Below are 24,236 nucleotides of genomic sequence, written 5' to 3'. Positions count from 1 at the left end.
CTTATCTAAACAGCTGCAGAATGTGGTAAATGATTTTTTGAGTATGAATTACTTTTGTAACCCCAGGCCAATTAAACACACATGCGCACACACATACACAAGTTTGTCAGCCTTTTCTTTCACTTGCTGAATCATCCTCTGAACTGCTTACCTGTGAGGAATGTAACTATGGGAAGCCATGTAAGATTTAGGAAGAGTAGGCTATTTTTTACATGTGCACTAAAGGACAAACTTATTGACAGGCAGGCTCACACTTCAAAAGGACAAACTGAAGGTATAAGCTGTCTGGGTCTTCTTTTATTTTCACTGCTCAATTCTGGTTTTTAGTTTCACTTTTGTGATCTCATCTGCCACACACGTTGCACCAGTAACTGAACTCTTCAAGTACCCTAGAAATGTTTCCCAAACCTGAGCATGCATCAGAATCACTTGGAAAACACATTAAAACAAAGATGGCTCTGTCCCATACCCTGCTTCCCAATTAGTGGGAGTGGGGTGAGACTGAGAATTTGCATCTTTTAAAAAGTCCCAGGTGATTATGCTGCCAGGCCACACTTTGAAAATCACTGCTCTGAAATATCATCCCTTTTAAGGTATTCATTGGCCATGGGTTTCCTTACATGAACCCTAGCAATTTTGGAAAATGCAATTGTTAATACTAAAATTCCAGAGAACAGAGCAGCGATTATCTGACTGGCTGAGATCATGGACTGGTTGGATGTCATTTGTGGGACTTTCCATTACAACTAAGTTTTTCAGCATGCTATAGTTTTATGGCTCTGGACAGTGACATTCATCACATTTTCTTGATCATTTACGTCAAATTTTGATTGTTTACTATTTCAACTATCAAGCAAACACTTGTTTGTTCAGTTAAACTGCGTAATCTCACTTTTAAAATCAAAGATACAAGAACTCACTCTCTCTTGACTCTGGGTAACTTCTACCTAACTTCTGATGTTTTACGATGGCAATGACCATTCTCTAATAGCATCAACTAGAGACCTCCAAACTGGGCACAAAGGGGTAATCCGAGGACAGAGCTTCTGCTATGGAAGAAGTGACAGTCCCCACTGATTATATGTGCTGTGAATTGATCCTGAAATGAACTTTAAGTGCTCTCAAAAACCACTTTATGCATGGGTAATTTATCTCAGGGGAATTGGAGATGCTAATAAAACAAATCCTTTATGAAGATAAAAGAAAAAAATAAATTTCAAGGACATGCTCATCAAAGAACTCACCAATCACCTCTTAACTTCTCTGAAATATTACTTGCAAATTCACAGGACTGAAATATTATCAGTATTTGCATTTGAGTCACAAAATTCAAAGCAATCAAGCGTTTTGCATTCCACTGCTGCATAAAAGAAATTAAAACTGGGGGGGGATGAAAATAATCCACTGCTTTTGATGTTTATTAGGTTTACAAAAACTGTACATTTCTTTTTCTTAAGAAAAAGCATTAACTTAGTACTGGTATCAAATAGACTAAACATTCATTAACAGGAAAATATTCTGATTTTTATTTTTGCACGTTCTCAAGTACACAATTACAATAATGTCACACATCCCTATATGATTTTCTTTTTATGTATTTTGCTTTTTTTACAAAGTATACAGAGGGCGGGACATACAATATTTAATAGGATATTTCTACAGAACAATAACTTATATTATGTCCTTGTAAAAATCTGTACCTCTTTAAAACATTTAACTGAAACATCCATTTTTTTTTAGCTTTGCTAATCAAAATTGATTTAAGAATTAAAACTAGGTTGTAACTAATGTCAGTACATAACAGTGACTACAATTTCATTTTCTCTTTATACAGACAAATACATTTTATCATATTCACTTGACCAAACCCTTAAATACCTTTTAAAGGTTTCAATATTGTGCTTTAAAAAGAAAAGAACTGTGTATGATTCCAGAGTATGTACGAGAAATATAAAGTGTGTAAAGTGTTGTGTTCTTTATCTTTCAGTTCATTTAAAAAAATATAGTTAAATGACCCAATCATTTATATTTTCTGTACTAATTTTATAGGATGTTTTAAAATGCATAAATTTCCACTTTCATTTAGATATTTTACATTCTTCTGGGGAAAAATAAAAATTAAGGGAGATTTTAAAGATTCCAAAAAAAAAAAAAAAAACAAAAACAAAAAAACAAAAACAAAATGAACAGAACTTTCAAGAATACCAGGGCAATGTATCACATAATGTTAAGTTACTTTAAAGGGAAAAAAAGAAGCATGTTATAGGGGCCAAGAAGATACAGGAATTCCCTATAGGATAGGCTAGGAAAACCCATGCCTTGGCTTTGACTGGTAGTTAGGCTGGAGTTCACACCAGCCTAAAGCACTTGATTTAGAACTAGACTATATCAACCCAGCACTCCAAAGGGTTGCCAAACACCGAATATTTTGATTTACTAACCCTAAAAATATAACTCTTGAGTACAAATATCGGTGGCAAAGAGAAAGATGAAAGGTAAAAACCTAACAGCCCAAAGGGGATGGAGCACCATAATGCGGTGGCAAGGCAGCTATCAAGTGGGAAGCCAATTCAAGGGACCCCCAAAATTGTATTCTATTCCCCAAGATTCAACTTAACACAACCAAATTCTAATTAACCAAGTTCCTTTTATGAATTTATGACTCTGATTTAGACCTGTTAAAATATGCCTACTCTGAAAGAAAGAACTATGAAAAACTTGGTGATATTCCAAATAAGGCCTCAGACTTTCCGTATCCACTTACAACATCATGCCTTTATCCTGTAATCAAAGCCAACTTGAGGTTAAGTTTTTAAAAGTTTGCTAACTGTAACTAAGAAATAACAGAGCAGGCTGAACTTGCCAAGTGTAAGTCGTAATTAGCACCCATTCTCTGGTCCACAGAGAGCCACTGCTTCCTCTCTGTCCCCCTCACTTGGTGAGACAGAGTTGTCTCAGAAAGAACTGTGAGAGTTATGTCTGGATACTCATTAGTTTTTCAGAAAAATATAAAGGCATGGAGCTGAAATTGTACGAAACATTCTATCTAGAAACATCTTAACTTCTATTTTGTAATTACCAAAGATATTTAAAAGAAAATACCTTTACTCTTCAAAAATACTAGTGTCCTTATTTTCCTTCTAATTCTTAACCTGAGTAGTCTCTCTGAAGAGCATGACTTACAAAATGCTCTCTCGTGCATCCCTGGATCTTTCATGTTATTGTAAATTTAATACTTTTCATTATAGATTTTAAACAACTACTACTTGGGGTTGTGTGTATAAATATGTAAAATAAGCAATACACACAGATACATGTCTTATATATGTGTATACATATAATTCAGGGTACATTTACATATATAAAGTTGCAAAAGATCCTATAAGCCACAAGTTACCTCTAGGAGATTCCAAAATGCGGTCTTCAATAAGTCTCATTTGTAGCACACAACCATTCCAAGACAAAGCAGCACAGATAGAATAATAAAAATACAATAGGATCAAGCAAAATTTTTCAATAAGGTTTTCTAAAACTTTGCTACACTGACAAAAGATGTAAATAGTCCAAAGAAAGTCAAAGAAGTATATTTTGTCTGCTAAACAAAATGAAAAGTAAACACGAACCCAGCCACTGTTCTTTACTCAGCAATGCCAGGGACGCAAAAGCTCAAATGGAAACTTTCACTATCATGTGGTCTGAAAATATTAAGCAAGACAAGTAAATGACTTTTCATGTTATGATAATTAGACCTGACCATAAAATCTCCCGTTTATATTAGTAGATGTCTCTGATAATTTCATTGTGAGAAATTCATGGGAAACAAAATGAATCAACATGAATACTTTCAGAGTTACCAATCTAAAGTTACCTTAAGGTAAATGGTCTTAGAAGAGTACCATCAAGGTAAGCAAGGTAAATATTTAAATAAATATAAAACTTCTAAGATAGAAAAATTCAGTATAGAACCAGGGATTAATTAATTAAAAGCAACATGCTTGTTGCCATTTTCCCCCATTTATTAAACAAACTGAATAGAATTCAGAACACGCTATTGAACAAAATGTAAAAAAAAAAAAAAAAAAAAAAATCAACTAGAAGCATTAATTCTATTTGTACACAGCATAAATCAATATACAGTATTGTATGTGAACAAGACTGGTTGGCTTTAAAATTAATTTTCTGTTTCAAGGCCAACATCTCTACAAATGTCTGCAGAAGTACTGTTAGGGCAAGCCAACTTCTTTATGATGCCGCATTATGTGCTGGTTCTTTTCTGAAGGTCTTCGGAACCCTTTCTTGCAGTACTCGCACCGGTGAGGATAGTCTTTTGTGTGAATGGAAATAACGTGTCGCTTAAAGCCTGAGGCATCTGTAGTGCTATACTCACAGTACTCACACTGATACACTTTCCGGCCACTATGTGTCTTCATATGCTTTTTAAGCTCATTCTGTTGCCTAAATCCCTTTCTACATCTCTTACACCTAAATGGAAGATCCTTTGTGTGAACTGACAGAATATGGCGGCTTAGAATAAATGGATCTGCAATCTTAAAGTCACAATGTCTACACTGGTGCATTTTTTTACCCTTGTGGGCAGCCACGTGTTTCTTGAGTTCTGAAGGCCGGTGGAAGCCTTTCTCACACATATCACACTTGTGGGGATAGTCCTTCGTGTGAACTGAAATTATGTGTCGTTTCAAATCACTTGAGTTTGAACTCTTATGGTCACAATGCAAACACTGGTGCGTTTTGCTTTCTTGGTGGATGAGAGCATGTTGCTGCACCTCTTTGGTATCTGAGAAAGTCAGAAGACAAATGTCACACTTGAATGGCATCTCTTTACTATGCTTAGTCTTTACATGCGTTTTCAAGTTAGAAGAGTCTGCAGACCTATACTCGCAGTACTGGCATTGGTACGGCTTCTCCCCAGTATGGATTCGCATGTGCTTTTTGAGCTCTGACGGGTGACGAAAACCTTTACCGCATTCCACACAAATATGAGGAAAGTTCTTGCTGTGGACTGCCAAAAGGTGGCGATTCAATAACCCTTGTTCAGCCGTCTCGTATTCACAGAATTTACACTTGTGCATTTTGTTGGCTCCCTTTTCTTTATGCACCATTTTGTGAGTAAACAAAGCCCCAGCGTGAGAGAAATGCTTCCCACACTCATCGCATTCGATGGCTTTCTCTGCCTTGCTGGTCAGCTTATGACTCTCCAGGTGGTTGTGTAAACTTATCTTCTTGTTGGTAGTGTAATCACAGTCGGTACAGCGGTACTTCTTCTTGGCAAGGTGTTCAGGATGGTTTTTCATGTGCCTTTTCAAAAAACCTCTCGACTTAAACTTTTTCCCACAAATCATGCAAGGATAGACAGTCAAAGGATGTCCATCAGGGCCAATAATTATTGCTAAGAAAAGAAGAGAAAAAATATGAATTATCAAACCAAGTTCTTTCTGGTTTCTCTAGGAATTTAAAGTATGTATTCTGACCACTGTTGGCCAAAGAGTCCTAAGGTAAATATTGGCTACATAACATTTCTTTTACCATTTTCAACATGAGAGATACAGCAACCAAGGCATAAAAAGAAACTAGTCTGGAAACTTCATCCAGTAATACCGCATCAATCTCACTCCTTCAGTTTAAAAATATTAATGAATATGTAACTTCTATCAAGTAGTGATTAAAAGCTGTAACAATTTAGAGATTAAGAATTTATTCATAAAAGTAAAGTTTTATAATCAAAATTTCTGCTTTAGTTATTCCAAAAACCATAATTTATGTTAATTTTCAATAAAGCCTAAATATACCCGTATAATTTTTTAATATGCAAATCATTATACAAGAATAGACAGGACTATGCCATATGAACTGAAGTACTTATCCTGCTGCTCTATAAATTATGCCTGCTTTATGCTGACATAATTAGATTTAAGAAGTTAATGCTTATATTTGAGGCGTTTCTTTTCATTTCCACATAAAAATCATTTGACCTTTGAATTTTTGTTTAATCCACATTTGATCCATCTCCTATTTCTTCTTATCCAAGGAAATCATTCATGAATATCACTGAATTCTGAAAATTATTATTTTTAAATTCATATACAAAAGCTACATGTGGTCTAGCAGCTAAAATGCCATCATGTCACCCCTGTGGATACATACTAGAGTTTCATCTGAGAGCTCGCAGAGCATGCTGCGCCGTGGAACTCGTATGCCCTCACCTGTTTGGTACTGCCTGGAATCAGGTCTTCTCCTTTTCTTTGGTTTTTGTTTAGCCAGTCTGCCGAGGCCAGCAGACTCATCTATGTGCAAGAGGGCACTTGCAGTGCCATTCCGGTTTTCAATTCCATCAGAATTATTACCTAACAATGTGCATTAAAAAACAAAATTATACAGTATTATAAATTCTAAAGAATTAGGAGTTCTTTATTAATTACAACAATGAAAAGTAAGCCATGATACTCATGAATGACAGAAATTCCCCATTCTAGGTAATGGGTTTCATGAACACATTTATTATAGAACATAGGAACTGCCTAGCTTCCAAAGCTAAAAAAAATATATAGACTCCCTTGTTGTCTCCCAAAATTGTAAAATCATGGGCCAGACATAATCAAGATGGGAAGTTTCAACTTGAAAGCCCGTGTACTTCTTGCAGTACTTCCTTCTACGTAATATACACATGAAGGAAATTCCTGTTAAAAATAAAGACAAAAAGTAGACTTTATAATCTTCCTCTACTCTTATTTAAATCAAATAATCCTTATGGGGTACTGGTATTTCAAATTCTGAAACCTAAGACCACAGAAACAGTTTTTCAATCATGAATTCATGTTCAAAACCAATTCAAACAATCTTAAGAGCTGCTAGGTGACTTACCATAGGCTGCTGCCCATGCAATCGGCATGAAGGTTTTGATTTCATTGTCATCCATTTGTTGCTCATGCACAGCAGCTGCTGCCGCTGCTGCCGCCGCATCCTCCTCTCCTACGATCACTTCCATATAAACTTCATCAGCAATCTCGGCAACATCTAAATAGAAAGTTATAAAAACTTTTGTGATCAGTTTTACAGAGCTCATAGGAAACATGTTTTTATTTGAATTCAGTTAATAGACAAAAAGAAAGACGGTCCAAACATTACATACCTAGAACACAGTTTTCATGTAGTAAGCACTCAATAAATATTTGTTGAATTAATCATTCACTTCTTGGTGTTCATCACCATAATTTGGTTTTAAAGCAACATTCTCAGCATACATAAAGAGTCATTGATGTTTCCCTTGGTGTATGGTAACACAGTGATCTCTCAAATAATATTACTTGTTTCAAATACTGGCCATTAAAAAAAAGCCACAGAATCATAAAATTTTCTCCCACAGAAAGTCCACCTACTTACTTAAATCTTCATCTTCTTGTTGAGAGTCATTGACAGTCATATAAACCATTTTTTCCCTGGGAACACGAATACTGGTGTTCTGATCAAGCAGTTCAACTCCATGATCATTCTCAGGCTCACTCTCCACAATGTCTACTGTTCCACCTATCAGGGAAGAAGACAGCTCCAAGAGTTTATTTGAAAACTTCATTTCCATCTGTTTCTTTTTTTCTTTTTTTTTCTTTTTGCAGTTTTTGGCCAGGGCTGGGTTTGAACCTGCCACCTCTGGCATACGGGGCTGGCGCCCTACTCCTTTGAGCCATAGGCGCCACCCCATCTGTTTCTTTTTATATACTTTTACATACTTTTTTATTATTGCATTAGAATTCTTATATAAAAGTTATCTTCAGAAAAGATTTCAAATGTTCGCAATCTAAATAACCCAAAAGTATTCAGGTTGCAGCATCTGGATGAAGATGTATAATGTACTAATGGTTTCCTCTTACCTAAGTCATCCTCTCCAGGGTCAGCTTTAAAAATGTACACCTTGATGACTTCAGGGCAAGTGCCATCCACTTTACAAGGATCGATTTCTGTCTCTGCATCAATGGTCATTCCAGAAGAACCGTCATGTTCTATTTTACCAGCATCATCCACTAAAAAGGCAAGAAATATGTCACAAATAATAGCAAGTACTTAAATAAAATGTTACTATTTTCAAAAGTCCTTCTTAAAAATATAATTTCTAGCTTGAGTCACATAAAATTAGATAATTTTACCTAGAAAAGTAGAATATTCAATAAATACATTTCTAAAGACTTCTAAATGCAATCAGATATTAAAGTGAGAAATGGTATACATGGAGAAAACTCCTAGTAGCCTAGAAAAAAACTATAAGTAATGAAGAATAGACTTAGCTTTTGCTAAGCCATAGGGTAGAAGCATCCCAACATTAAAGATATTATTATTATTACTATTATTATTATTATTGTTATATTTTGAAACAGGGTCTTACTCTGTTGCCTGGGCTATCAGAGTACACTGGGATCATCCTAGCTCACAGCAACCTCAAACTCCTAGGCTCAAATGATCCTCCTGCCTCAGCCTCCCAAGTAGCTGGGGCTACAGGCACATGCTACAATGCCTGGCTAATTTTTCTTTTTTTTTTTCCTTTTAGAGATGAGATCTCACTATGTTGCTCAGACTGGTCTTGAACTTCTGGCCTCAAATAATCCTCCTGTCAAGGCTTCCCAAAGTGCTATGAGGATTCTAGGCATGAGCCCCTGCACCCAGCCAAAGATATTCTTTTGATATTTAAAGTAAAAACTTTGAAAGAATGTCCTAGCTGTAAAATCAAGACATACAGTCTTCATGTAAATATTTCATAAGCAATACTTCATAGTCACTAGTCTTAAACATTTGATCTATTTCCATTAGAATAATGTATTTAGGCTCGGCGCCTGTGGCTCAATTGGCTAAGGCGCCAGCCACATACACCTAAGGTGGCGGGTTCGAATCCCCAACCCAGGCCTGCCAAACAACAATGATGGCTGCAACCAAAAAATGGCCGGTGCTGTGGCGGGCACCTGTAGTCCCAGCTACTTGCGAGGCTGAGGCAAGAGAATCGCTTAAGCCCAGGAGTTTGAGGTTGCTGTGAGCTGTGATGCTACAGCACTCTACAGAGGGCAACAAAGTGAGACTCTGTCTCAAAAAAAAAAGGAAAAGAAAAAGGACTCCGGAAGTTTACAATATAAGTGGACAAGTAAACAGATGATTATTTTTATCTTTTTTTTTTTTTTTTTTTTTTGCAGTTTTTGGCCAGGGTTGGGTTTGAACCCACCACCTCCAGCATATGGTGGCGGCGCCCTACTTCTTTGAGTCACAGGTGCCACCCCCAGATGATTATTTTTAAATGTAGTAATAATAGTGCAGCTACCATTCGTTTATTAAGTGACTGTGCTAAAGTACTAACACAACAACCCTGTGAGAGAGGTGGTACAGTATTATCTAATTTTATAATAAAGAAAACTGAAGTTTAGAGAGGTTGAGTAACTTAATTGCAATCACTGAAAATTCAAATATCAAGTCACATAAGTCCCAATCAGAGTTTGTCCATTTCCAGAGTTTGGAGATTGGGGTTTAAATTGGTAGAGGCAATTATGATTTTTGAGAAACTAAAAAACTGTACAACTATCTCAAGATGCTTTTAGTGGAAATCAGATGCATGTGTTCATGACTCAGGTAAGGATGGTATTGCAACAAAGGCTAGGTGGTGGTGGGTTTGAGGGCTGTAACTTTTTAAATTCATAGTGTAATATGTACCCATTATCCTAAGATAGAACTCAGATTCTAACATCTGTGAAATGATAATTCTACAAAGTCCTATCATACTCTGTATCAACTCCAAAAACTGAATTTATCTAACTAAAATTCTTACATAGAACATCAAGATGGGCTCGGCACCTGTGGCTCAAGTGGCTAAAGCGCCAGCCACATACACTTAAGGTGGTGGGTTCGAATCCAGCCTGGACCCACCAAACAACAATGACGGCTGCAACCAAAAAATAGCCAGGTGTTGTGGCGGGGCGCCTGTGGTCCCAGCTACTTGGGAGGTGGAGGCAGGAGACTCGCTTGAGCCCAGGAGTTGGAGGTTGCTGTGAGCTGTGAAGCCATGGCACTCTACCCAGGGGTATAGCTTGAGGCTCTGTCTCCAAAAAAAAAAAAAAAAAAAAGAACATCAAGATGAATCTGGTATTTCAAAGGCCAACATTAAAAAAGCAAATTGATAGTGATAATTTACCAACTTGGCTTCTGACTTATTGAGAATCAAGATCATCCACATCCTAAATAAACTACTTGCAGAGAACTGCTTATAAACAGCATCCCCAAACCTCTCTTGTTATGTATAGACACGAAAATTATAAAATGTAATCAGCCTGCTTCAAAACTGCGAAGTGCAAAAATCCCAAATGCTGGCCCACTGAAAGCCATTGTTGTTTTGCTCTATTTCTGACAGTGTTAGCATCATTAAATAGCAAACTACACTTTAATATACCTTCAGTTTTGAAACCAAACAAGTCACCTGAAAATACACTTGTTGACACCTTATACTTTTCCTTACACAATTTAAAGTAAATTAAAATGGAGGTCACTTATGAGGAAAAAGCAAAAGCTTGTTTATGTAGACTATAAGACGATATTAAAGTTGAACTCTCTAATGCAATTGTTAGTAATAAACTGATACCGAGCATGGAAGAGGATTACAGAGTCAGAAATGATTGGCGGACATCACACTTGTGTGTTGGTAGCTGCCATGGGAATACAGGAAGGATACTTCATTCCTGCTGGAAGAAAAGGGCATTTATTTCAGGTAAAGGATACAGCAGGGACAAATGAGAGAGACAGGAAATGTCATGATGATAAAGGAAAGCTTTGGCGGACAAGAGCAAAGAGTAAACGAACCAGAGTGGGAATAGCAGGGAATTGAGAAAATAAATCACACAACAGACATAGATTACATGAAATATAAAGAGATGGGATCGATAGGTCTGGTGCAGCCGATGACTACAGCTAGTACCTACTCATGTGAACAGCTTTATTTATATAGTACCTAAATAAGGTTGGTTATCAACAAGGAAAGCAAGTGGGAATATTTTCATCTTACAAAGTTGAGAAATAATAGTATATGGGGTAAAGATTAACTTTAGGGAGAGAAGGCTATGTACTTTTAGGCAAAAGATAGGAAAGTATACAGAAGCTACATGACTTCTGGCAGAGGGAGCAAGGAGAAAGGACGAATGTTTTAGGAAGGGAGGAGAAGAAGTTGGGGGTCGTTTCTTGAACGCACCTCCCAGGCTGTAGGGGTCTTGCCACCTCATAATTTGCACTCCACGGAAAGCATCCTTCAATAGTGCTGAAATGTGAGGGCAAAGGCTGGTATGGGACATGGTGAGAGATGCAGCTGACTGCTGAGCTGAAGCCAGGTCACAGAGGGCCTCATGCACAGAGAAAGGGGTCCAAACTCGATCCTGGTAGGCTGGAGGGTTCTTAATCAGGTCACATGTCAAAAATCTCTTAGGGAACTTAAAAACATGGGCTCCAGCCTAGCAGTTCTAAACATTCAGAAGCTGTAGGGATGGGGCCTGATATTTAGAGACAGATTTTTTTTTTGTAGTTTTTGGCCAGGGCTGGGTTTGAACCCACCACCTCCAGCATATGGGGCTAGCACCCTACTCCTTTGAGCCACAGGCACCGCCTTATAGAGACAGATTTAGAGGCACCCTGTCCCTCAGAGTCTGATCAGGAGTTTGAAAGCATCTGCTTCAGGTGATGGGAGACTTTTAAGCAGAGCAGGGACAAAGTCAGATGTCTATTTTTGCTATACTACCCTGCTGGCCTTGGAAAGGTAGATCCAAAGGGATCAAGACATGAAGCTGGGACAATACTTGTGAACCTGCTGCAATAATGCAGGTGACAGGTGGCAGACAGCAAGACTTTCAATCAGCACAAAGAGAGTAGAGATGGGGAAGTGGCCTGGACTTGAGACTTGGTGTCCAGATGAAAACTGAATATGACAAAGGAGCCAACGATAACTCTGGGGATTTTAATTTAGGTGACTGAGTAGGGTAAGAAATGTGAGAGAAATAAGGAAAGGGATCTCTCTGTATGTTTATTAACTTAAAGTCCCAAGGGTAACGTGCCCCCAAACTCCCAGCCAGTGCTTGCCCCTACCACTCTGTGCTCACAGCACCTCGCAGAGTACATGATTCACTGTGCTGTCACTATCGGGTTTACCCATCTTTCCCACTGATACAGTAGAACCTGCATTTTCTTATTCTTTTAAGACAGAGTCTTGTGACAGCAGACACTCAGAATATTGATGAAGCAATGATTCAATGAATGACTGAGATGTGAAGCTAGCTGCTGATCATCTGAGTCTGAAAGGTGACACAATTTGGGAGCCATCAACTCTGAGTTAACTAAGCCCTACCACACAGGGAGAATACGCAGTTTAAGGTCAGAGTCCTGGGAATATCACAGGTTTGAGGGGCAAGAAGCATTCACGAAAGAACCTAAGAAGAGAAAGCTGGAGGGTGGTAAAAGGGCATGAAGCGAAGTAGGAAGCTAAAAGTTGTAGGAACCCTAGTAAAGCCCATCAAGGAGGAATGTCTGCACTGACTGTAGCAACCCAAAGTCACTGATACTCTTAGTGAAAAGTGGCAAAATGAAAGTTGCAAAGGGCCACACTGCAGTGGGCTGAGGATCTACTAAAAGATGGGAATTTCTTCAAGTCTTGTTTTAAAAAGGCAAACAAAGGTGCAGTGACTATAATGGGTTGCACAGTTGAGGATTTTCCTGTTTAACTGATAAACAATACTCAAATATGCTCATTCTGTGGGAAAAACAGAATAGAAAATAAGGCAAAGCCAGAGGACATGATGAAATTTCTAGATGCATGTCTCAGAGGACTACGAGTGAAGATGAAGGAATTTTCCTTAAATATGAGGAGAAACTATCCTTCTGAGACTTAGGTAAGACCATAGCTACATTGTGTTCAGAGAAGAGGGGAAGATTGTAATGCAGAAAGTTGTAGGAGGTCCTGGCTAGTGGCTTCAATCATAGATATGAAACAGGTGGCAAAGACAGGTAAACAGTGAAAAGAATGGCTGACTGGGTTAACAGCGTGAGAAGCTAGAGAAAATGAGCAGATCCAGGATATGAAGGTTCAAAGAGTCCAGGTGGTAAAACTCTTTGCAGCTGAAAAAAACAAACAGTTCTTTGAACATAACCACCTAAAATATGCTGATTTTACTTTATAAAAATGGTTTGTAGGGGGAAAGAGTTGGCATTATGTCCTTATTTCTGGCCTGATGTATACTTACCCTTTTTCAAAGCTAAATATTTTTATGACATACCCAGCTAACTGGGCCAAGGTTATTTTCTTAAAGGTGGTATGAAATTTCAAACTGAGGTATCATTAGAAGGATGAAGATCCCTCCAAACCAGAATAAATCTGCAACATCTTCAGAGAACTCAACTCTGAACAGTTTGATATTGTTGATAAAGCTGGCCTCTTTTGGCAAGGTTTGTCAAAACAGATTCTAACAGGTACTGGAAAATCCAATGTCCCTGTGTTTACAAAGAACAAGGCCAGGCTTGCTGTTTTTGTATATGCTGGTTTGTCAGTACCCTTAGGATAAAACCTTTTATGACTGAAAAATTTAATCATTTCAGAGCTTGCAAAATGTCATGCCTTTACCTGGAACTTGGAGTAAAAGACTTTTGTTTGTTTTCATAAATGTGCGGGAAAACACATTTCAAATATATACAGGTTTAATTGATAGCAAAGCTATTTTATTATCAGACAAAAGTAGAATTCACCTTCAGATTTTCACCTTGAAAATTTGCTCCACTAACTCAACCTATAAAATTATTCTGAATATCAAATATTACAGAAGCGATTTATTTTCTAAAAGATAACGTTGATGGTCCTGTTAAGTACTCAAAATTTCACTGTGATTTTAAAGCTACCATTAAAAATGAATTTCTAAAAACAGACAAAGAAGGCGTCTATAAAATTGAGTCATCATACGTATGATTTCTGCATAAGTGCCTTCTTCTAATGTAGTAATGAAGAACTAGAGCTTTAGAATAAGGCCTCTCCAAAATAGAAGAGCATAATTTCTGGAAATTAAGACTACTTCTAATAATAACTACCATTTGCATGGCATTTTGCAATTTCCTTAGCATTTCTACATATTTTTTATTTCACTTGATTCTCATCTTTTCCAGATAAAGAAATAAAGGCTCTGAGATGGTATATGATTTGCCCAAAGTCTGTGAGCTATCAAGTGAGGGGTGGGAGAGAGAGTAAGAAGGTGCCTGTCTTTAGAATCCAGACCTTTGTTTTCCTCTTCTGATTTTTTTTTCTTTTGTAGAGACAGAGTCTCACTTTGTTGCCCTCAGTAGAGTGCCCTGGCATCACACAGCTCACAGCAACCTCCAACTCCTGGGCTTAGGCAATTCTCTTGCCTTAGCCTCCCAAGTAGCTGGGACTACAGGCACCTGCCACAACCTTCTGATATTTTTTAAAGAAATGTGTGTTCATTCTATAATATTTAGTATTAAAAAAACAAAGTACCAATAATTCCATCAACCTAAAATTCCATAATTATATTAGCAAATTTCTTTCCCATGTTTTGGTATTCTTTTTTAAAAAGGTGAATTGCCAGCAGTGCTTCCTCAGGCCTTATATAATATTTATTTCTCATCCAACATTTTAAACGTCAAAACGGAAGTGAAAATTTGACTTCTCAACAATCTTATTAGTAATAGTAAACTGTAGCAAAAAATAGGTATATATTATACTGCTTTACAAGGACCCCCTCAGCAAAACTCCTGAAGACTGAAAAGTGGTGGATGATTATCTGCAATGTTCAAAGATACTGTGGTATGTGCAGTGCCTGTGGTTCAGTGGGTAGTGTACTGGCCCCATATACTGAGGGTGGTGGGTTCGAAACCCGCCCTGGCCAAACTACAACAAAAAAATAGCCAGGTGTTGTGGCGTGCGCCTGTAGTCCCAGCTACTCGGGAGGCTGAGGCAAGAGAATCACCTAAGCCCAAGAGTTGGAGGTTGCTGTGAGCTATGACATCATACCACTATACCAAGGGCTCTGCCTCTTAAAAAAAAAAAAAAGATACTGTGGTATCTAAAAATACAGTTCATTAAGATTTCAGAAAACTCAGTAGTTTCTGGGAAAGAAAACTGAGTGGGAGGAACAGCCCTCTTCAAATAAACTGTTAAAGGAATGTTGATCTAATGAAAAACAAAAGAGGGCAGCACCTATGGCTCAGTGGATAGAGCTCTGGCCTAATATATCAACAGTGGCGGGTTTGAACCCAGCCCCAGCCAAACTGCAACAAAAATGGCCAGGCATTGTGGCGGGTGGCTGTAGTCCCAACTACTCAGAGGCAAGAGAATCGCCTAAGCCCAGGAGTCGGAGGTTGCTGTGAGCTGTGACACCACAGCACTCTACCGAGGATGATCAAGTGAAAGTCTGTCTCTTAAAAACAAACAAAACAAAAGAGCTAGTTCTTATATGGAGAATATAATTTCATGGTGAACCTATATAACAAAGAATGATGGTGGTCATGATGGATGACAAGAACAAACATTTACTGAGCATACACCATGTGCCAAACACAATGCTATACCCTTAAAATATATCATTTACTCCTCACAACCTTATGAATTAATAGTGTTTTGTTTTTCTCATCTAAGCATCTAGACAAATTTCATTATAATCTTGTCAAGATAAAAAATATATAGTATGGGACTGGATTTGCACTGGAATTGCATTTTGTCTAAATTAACATAATAAAAATAAAAATACCTTTATCATTTTCAGTCTTTTCATGCAAGCTCTTAGTCATCTCTCCTAATTTCTCAAGATCAGTTACATTTACTTACCTTCCCCAAGGAACAAAATAACTGCCTTTTAGCTGATTTCCTTCTCTCCAGGTTTCCCAAACACCCTTAGACACTGCCCTCAGCTAGCCTTTATAAAGCAAACATCCAGGCACATTACTCTATGGCATAGAAGGATGCTCTATTTCTTACCAAATAAAATACAACTTACATAGCAACTGACCTCTCACCAAACTGCCTTCTACCACATCTCTCCCAGGAGCTCCCATATGACCCCCCCCATATACCCAAATTTAAACAATGTGTTTTTATTTCCATACCCTTATGCTTCTTCAGCTTTGCTCAAAACAGGGGGTAGAGAGACTAGGCACAGTGGCCCACACTTGTAACCCCAACACTTTGAGAGGTCAAAACAGGAGGATGGCCTGAGGTCAAGAGTTCAAGACCAGCCTAGGCAACATAAGAAGATCTCATCTCTTAAAAAAAAAAAAATAGAAAAATTAGCTGGATGTGGTTGTGCAACAACTATAATCCCAGCTACATGGGAGGCTAAGGTGGGAAGATTGCTTGAACCCTGAAGTTGGAGGCTACAATGTGCAGATCATGCCACTATACTCCAGCCCGGGTAACAGTGAAAGTCTAGCTCTCAAAAAATAAATAAAAAGGACTGCTTATTGGAGAAATGATACAACTTATAATTTAAGTATTTAAAAAGTATAAAAGGAAATTAAAATGTACTCAAAAATCCCACCACACAGAACTATTAATAGGATTTATAGTTCCTTGGACATTTCTCTACACATATTTACAAACAAGAGGATGAAAGAATGAATAAAGATTTCTAAAATGAAAATTAGATATTTAACATGCAAACAAAAATTATTACATTAGAATTTCCTTGAACTCAACAACAAAACAACTTTAATTCCACAGCGATCCCATTCCCTGGCACTGGCCCTCAATTCCCTTGCCCTACCCCTCTTTTGTGTCACTACACAGGGTTGGCAGAACCACAACTGGCAATTTGCCTCTGCACTAGTACCTATGGTAAGTAAATCTGGTTAGAAAAACATAGAAAAACACACACACACACTCCTCTGATGGCTTCACTTTAAATTCATGACCATGAACCTGAAGTAGATCTTTTCCGTTACTACCCCCTCTTCTCTTTTAAAAGCGTATTCTTCCTTCCTGTCAAATCTGTTAATACCACCTCTCTACCCCAAATAAGCTGAACTTATTTCACTCAGAACAAGTGAAACACTCAGAAGATTCACTGACTACCACCTCTATCCACCCACCATCAACTGAAGCCCCAAACACTGTCTTTCCACCCATTACCACAAGCCATGTGTTTCCAATACCCACAACCTCCACCTCTTTACTATTCCAGCATCTGTCTTCTCTTTACCCTCTACTGAATCTTCCTCATCAGCATACAAACAAGCTATTCTTTTTCCTCCCTTAATTAAAATAAGCAAAAACTTCTCTTGATCCCCTCTCTCACCTTCCATTTCTCTAATTTGCTGCATTTCTTATGCTCTAACCTCACTTCACTCGGGCCTTTCTTTCCTCATAACCTCTCCAAAACTTTTCATCAAAGTCACCCATGACCAACTCTCAGCCCTCATGTGTCTTGCCCTAGCAGCAGCATTTGACAGGCAGACACTTGCCTCTGTGATTCTCTTTTCTCACTTGGCTTCCATGCTCCAAGCTCTTAGTTTCCTCTCACTTCAGTGGCCATGCCTCCTCAGGCCTTTGCTGAGGGGCCTCTTCTTACCTCTTAATGCTGCCAACACCAAGGCTTAAGTTAGTCCTTGGTCTTGGTGATCTGGAATGACTCCTTTGGTGATGATTATGTCTTACGGCTTAAATTTCATCTATATACCAACAAAGCCCAAATTTATATCTCTAAACCAGTCTCCCAAACTTGATTTGCGCATGTCTCTGCAAAAATATTATCTTCTCAGCAAACCCTGACTATACCTATAAACTAAATCCTCCATAAACCAATTTTTTCTCCCTAAGCCTGTATCACCTATTTATGTCTGTGTACCTTTGCTAGAATGTAATCTCCACCAGGGAATGAAACTTTTCATCAGTTTTGTGCACTAATGTCCTCTGTCCTAAGCACCTATGAGGTGGTCAACATAAAGAACTAGGCCTCCTATACTGGTAAGTACGTCTGCTGCTTGTCTGGCCTATGCAAATTAGGTCAACTTAAAAGGTGGTCAATGTAGGGCAGTGGTCAACTATGGAGGTCCTACTATACTACAAAAGCATTAAGAGTCATATTTTGCTTATCATACATACAAATTTTAATCAGCATTTACTGCCACCCCACTTTAAAATATTTGGAAATTAAAATTCAGACATCTTCCGTTCCCAAATACCACACATTTTATAGTTTTATATTAAGCGAATTCAATACTCACTATTGAGTACTGAATAATCACAATTTCTCTGTTCTAAGGTTCTTCCTATTAATTGATCCTTAGGTCTGCTAGATTCATTACCAAATAGCTCTCCCATTCCTATCAAGAAAGGCTAATTGGTGCTATAATTCCTGAGTTCCTGAATACATGAAAATGTCAGTTCATAGCCTTTACTTAAAAAACTAGTTCGCTGGGCATAAAGCTCTTAGGTTAATACCTTCCTCAAAATTTTGTGAACAGTGTTCCATTGTCTTCTAGCATTGAGTATTTCTGTGTGAATGTCCCTATAATTCTTGATTCCTAAAGTTCACTAAGGATTTTGTTGTTTTATCATCTTGTCAATTTCTTAGACCAAGAAAGAGTACAATCTTTATTTCAGAAAAGTTTTCTTCTACTCTAAATATTTTCCTATTTCATTAGTTGTTTTCTTCTGAAATTTCATGTATGTGTGTTTGTCTCCTTAATCATTTCTATCTATCCATCTTCTCCATAATCATTTTTAATTCTATTTTTAAATTTTGTGATTTCCTAAAGCCCAGTCCCTCTTTCCCTGTTATACATTAAGATACATTCTTATCTTATTGCTTTGATGGTGGCTTTAATGTTGATCATATTCTTCTTCAGCTCCTTCTGCATTCTATCAGTTTACTTTCTAATTGCCTCTACTGTCTTGTAATATATTCTTTGAACCTTTGTATGTCTTGAATTTTAAAAAAAGAGATGTATGCAATTCCATTGAGCCTACAGAAAAGCACTAACCAATAGAACTTCCTATGATGAAGGAAATGTTATCATGCCTGCACTAGCCACATGTGACTACTGAGCACTTGAAATAAGGTTAGTGCGACATAGGAACCATATATTTAATTTTAATTCATTTAAACTTAAATTTACAACCAGGTACGGGGGCTCACACCTGTAATCCCAGCACTCTGGGAGGCCAAAGTGGGTGGATTGCCTGAGCTCAGGAGGTCGAGACTAACCTGGGCAAGAGCAAGATCCTGTCTTTAAAAATAGCTGAGCACTGTGGTGGGCACCTACAGTCCCAGCTACTTGGGAGGCTGAGGTAAGAGGATCACTTGAGCCCATGAGTTTGGGGTCGCTGTGAGCTATGATAACCATAGTACTCTACCCAGGGTGACAAAGTGAGACTCTTTCTCAGGAAAAAAAAAATTGCTTACAAAGGAAAAACTAATTCAGGGACTTTTCTAAATAATAAAGTTAACAATAATAAGGGCTCTAGAGTATTGTTGCTTGGCCCATTTGGCTTTTATCACTGACATGTAATTCACCTAACAAAATCCCCCATTTTAAAGTGTACACATAAATGATTTTCAGTATATTCACTATGTTGTTCAACCATCATCACTATCTAATTCCCTGAAAAGAAATGTCATACCTATTAGCAGTCAGGCCCAACTGGCTCCTCCCCAATCCCCTGGCAACCACTAATCTGTATTCTATCTCTTGTCGATTTGCCTATTCTAGACATTTCACATAAATGAAATCATACAATATATGGCCTTTTATATCTGGTTTCTTTCACTGAGCATAATGTTTTTAAGGTTTATCCATGTTGTAGTGTATAGCAGTAATTTATTCCTTTTCATGACAATGATACTTCATTGTATAGATATACCACAGTTTAGTTATCCATTCATCATCTGATAGACATTTGGATTATCTCCATGTTTTGGCTAATATAAATAATACTGCTATGAATGTATAAGTTTTCCTGTGAACATATGTTTTTAATAGCCCATTTGGTTTTACATTTTAAAAATTATATATTGGTACCTGCTACTGACAGGGAATAATATGGAAATACAAGCCTTTTGAAATGCTAAAAAAAAACCCTCAAAGATGAGACATGATCTCTTAACTAAAACCCAGAAAAGGGGCAAGAATATTTTTATATTATTTCCTTAAAATATCAGCCTAGTGTCCTTCGCAAAGCTAACAAAAGTTTATATAAGTGCTAAGAGTCATTAAACAGGGTCATTAAAATAAATTCAAATAAAAATCTTAACACTGAAACTCTGTTACATTTTTTTTTTTTTTTTTTTTTTTTTTTGAGACAGAGCCTCAAGCTGTCCCCCTGGGTAGAGTGCCGTGGCATTACAGCTCACAGCAACCTCCAACTCCTGGGCTCAAGCGAGTCTCCTGCCTCCGCCTCCCAAGTAGCTGGGACCACAGGCGCCCGCCACAACGCCCGGCTATTTTTTGGTTGCAGCCGTCATTGTTGTTTGGCGGGTCCGGGCTGGGGATTCGAACCCGCCACCTTAGGCGTACGTGGCTGGCGCCTTAGCCGGTTGAGCCATAGGCGCCGAGCCGAAACTCTGTTACATTTTAATAAAGATTTAAAAGATCTTGTGCTAGTCCTGAGAAATGAATCATCCCAGAGGCACAAACAATTAAGAGGAAAATCTAAGATATAAGGACAGAATCAATCTCAAAGAACAATTCTAATTAAGTTTGAAGTCTATAAACCTATAGGTATACCCACAAGATAAATGTGAATTCGTTCACTAAATCCCAGCCTCCCAGAACTGGGAGCTACCTAACAGATCTTTAAGCAGGCTAATTTGAGAGAAAAATAAAGACCAATTTTACTTCCTAAGTTACCTCAAGGGACAGTCTGAATATACAAATCTTTTCTAAAGTTTTAACAAGATTCACAGGTGTGATTCTTGACGGTTGATGTCAAGGAGAGACATCATATCATATACCATAGTATTGGTGTTTAAGAGAAAATAAGGTTCTTTGAACCATGAGCCTCTTCTAACTTACTCTGAGAAGTCTAATAATCTTATTACCTAATCACCTCAATGTTTATTAATGGCTTCAAACCCAAAATCCAATCAAAAGAAAACTATAAAATAAGGAATTGATACTATTCAACATCACAAAGGTTTCTGTGTGGTTAGGTAGCTACTAAACACCCAATGAAGGTTACCAAAGATGGGTATTTCCTTCTAAAAGGATGGAACAGTTACTTCCCAGGCAATGTAAGTATAATAGTTTGCCTATATTTATTATGAAATCAATGACACATGTGAAACCAGAGTGTCTAGAAGACTAAGTAACTTGGCTTGGTGCCTATAGCACAGTGGTTATGGCACCAGCCACATACACTGAGGCTAGTGGGTTCAAGTTTGGCCCGGGCCAGCTAAACGACGACAATTGCAACAACAAAAAAAATAGCCAGGCATTGTGGCAGGCACCTGTAGTCCCAGCTACTTGGGAGGCTGAGGCAAGAGAATCGCGTAAGCCCAAAGAGTTTAAGGTTGCTGGGAGCTGTGATGCCATGGTACTCTACCGAGGGCAACAAAGTGAGACTGTCTCAAAAAAAAAAAAAAAGACTAAGTAATTTGCAGCACGCATACTATCAAGAAGGCAAATGTTCTAGGACATAAATTAAATTTCACTTTTAGACCTTCCTCTCTTAACTATCTTCTCAGGAACCTTCTTTATGGTGTTAAAATTCCACCTTATTTTTATTACACGGTCTATAAAAGACTTTCCTGGAGAGAGTCAAGGTTTAATGAAATTAGCCTCATTCTGTAGATGGGGAATTAAAGGATCACAGCTATTTAAGTGCCTGTCCTAAAATACAGTGATCTATAGCATGATGTATGAGACATTAAGTAATGAAAAATAGTTGCTAAATTGCACTGAATTGGTCTAAAACATAGCCAACTAAACTTAGTTAACCAAGAACTGATTTCTTAATTATTATAAATGTAGGGGAAAAAGAAAGGAATGACTGTTACCAGTCTCACCCTGTACCTGCCCTTTGAAGAATTTGCTGGCAGAACAACAGAAAGGGCATAAATGAAGCTAGTCTAGATTGAACCTTGCTAGCCTACTGGACACCATCCACAGAAAGCTTCTTTGTGGATGATAACAAGAGCAATGGCTAGCAGTTACTGACTGACAGAATCTCTCATTCTCACAACCACCTTGCAGGTCAAGTAGTAGGACTGCCATCTACAAAAAATGGAAACTAAGGGCAAAAAGTTAGCTAACTTGCCCATAATCTACTGACAACTCTTAAATTCATTAATTTTAGTGTTTATTTCTAAATAAATTTGGGAGTTGGGCAGCACCCATGGCTCAAAGAAGTAGGGCGCCAGCCCCATATGCTGGAGATGGTGGGTTCAAACCCAGCCCCAGCCAAAAAACTGCAAATAAATAAATAAATAAATTTCAGAGTGCCTACAAGTAAAGATATAAAAATGTTAGGTGAATTAAAAGAAATCTTTTTGGATTTTATCAGAACAAGTTTTAAAAAGATGTTCAAGTTGGCTCGGCACCCAACCGGCTAAGGCGCCAGCCACGTACACCTAAGGTGGCGGGTTCGAATCCAGCCCGGACCCGCCAAACAACAATGACGGCCGCAACCAAAAAATAGCCAGGCATTGTGGCGGGCGCCTGTGGTCCCAGCTACTTGGGAGGCGGAGGCAGGAGACTCGCCTGAGCCCAGGAGTTGAGAGCACTCTACTCAGGGGGACAGCTTGAGGCTCTGTCTCAAAAAAAAAAAAAAAAAGATGTTCAAGTTGACTATAGTTAATAATGATGTACCATATACTTGAAAATTGCTCAGAGTAGATTTTAAGTGCTCTCACCACAGAAAAAGTACATGAAGTAATGCATATGTTGATTATCGTGATTTACTCATTCTAAATATATACATTTCAAAGCATGTGGCACACCATAAATATATGCAATTTGTATTTGGCAATTAAAAAAATAACTTTAAAAATTAAATTAAAAGATGTTCAACACATCTATTTCAAAATATCCTTAGTTCAGTAAGACTTTTCTCACATTTCAGAAATATTCCTACACTGATATGTATTTTTTAAATTCTTAAATTTTATTCTATGTTTTATCAAATGTTTTAAAAAACAAAACTAGTAGGGTATATAACACACAAAAAGATACATACATACCCAATATTTGGCCCATAGAACAAAGAAATAAAATATTTTACGATCTCTTCTGTGCTAATAGCTCCTAGAATGAATAACTATTATAATGTATTGCTCCTCAGAGTTCATGCATTAAACACAGGAGTCTGGACTTCATGTATTCATTTGTTATCTGAATCACTTTTTTTTTTTTTGGCTGGGGTCGGGTTTGAACCCACCACCTCAGGTATATGGAGCCAGCACCCTACTCTTTTGAGCCACAGGTGAATCACTTGTGAATCACTTTTTATTGGATGGCAAAAGTCATGTTTAATTAGGAGCTAACATTAGACCCATTGGTCAAAACACTTATACCAGATAGCAAGGTCACCCTGTTCCATGTTTGCAGGGGTCCACTTACATTATAATTATACAGTGGACAGCTGTACTGCAGCAACCTCATAAATAAATCTACAGCATCCAAACCTGTTCCTCTTCAGAAAATGATTTAGTCATCTTCCCAGCTGTACAAGCCTGAAAACAGGGTGGGGGGGGTGTCGACTGCAAAACATTCCCTTTTCTTCAACCCTAAATCTAATACAAATTTTACTTCCTAAATATAGTATGACATGGATCAGTTTCTGCCAAACTACTGCTACACCCTTATTTCGAACCGTTATCTGTTTATTACCTGGACTACTATAAACATCTCCCCAAATGTACTTTTTGTTTCTGACTTCCACTCTTACCTTGCATCTGACCTCAACATTCTCTCTCTAAACTAAACATCTAAGCATGTTATTACTAATCTGTCTAAAACCCTTGCATAGCTCCCATCAAAAAGGTACAAGAGATCCCCTAAAAAGACCCCCCTAGTGTATTCAAAGGTCTTTTTATTTTGGGCCCTGTTTTGTCAAGCTCACTTTTCAACAATTATCCACCTTCCTCACCAAACATATTATTTGTAACCCAAAGAATAAGCCTCTGATGATGATCTTTCACATCCGTCTTTTATCCCTCAACCACCTACTAGACATTTTATTCATTTTTCTTTTCTTTTTCTTTTTTTTTTTTTTTTTTTTT

The 24,236-nt window shown here is 37.8% G+C and overlaps 1 protein-coding gene across 5 annotated transcripts in view; it reads right to left on the bottom strand.

The window, feature by feature from the left end:
- Nucleotides 1–3,960: 3,960 nt before the first annotated feature.
- The window catches only part of ZFX (zinc finger protein, X-linked), a 62,019-nt gene continuing 41,743 nt past the window's right edge, over nucleotides 3,961–24,236 (bottom strand). For all 5 annotated transcript variants that reach the window (XM_003791916.3, XM_023514358.1, XM_023514355.1 and 2 more), the window contains 5 exons: nucleotides 7,884–8,033; nucleotides 7,399–7,542; nucleotides 6,880–7,032; nucleotides 6,222–6,362; nucleotides 3,961–5,407 (listed from right to left, as the gene is read on the bottom strand). In XM_003791916.3, the coding sequence (XP_003791964.1) occupies nucleotides 4,224–5,407; nucleotides 6,222–6,362; nucleotides 6,880–7,032; nucleotides 7,399–7,542; nucleotides 7,884–8,033 (1,772 nt within the window). In that variant the 3' untranslated portion in view covers nucleotides 3,961–4,223. The remainder of the gene's footprint in view (nucleotides 5,408–6,221; nucleotides 6,363–6,879; nucleotides 7,033–7,398; nucleotides 7,543–7,883; nucleotides 8,034–24,236) is intronic.

Source organism: Otolemur garnettii, unplaced genomic scaffold, assembly GCF_000181295.1.
Source record: "Otolemur garnettii isolate 467f Iridium unplaced genomic scaffold, OtoGar3 scaffold00051, whole genome shotgun sequence".
NCBI classification, from domain to species: Eukaryota; Metazoa; Chordata; class Mammalia; order Primates; family Galagidae; genus Otolemur; species Otolemur garnettii.
The sequence above is the reverse complement of the archived record's forward strand: the minus strand, read 5'-3'. Positions and strand labels throughout refer to the sequence as shown.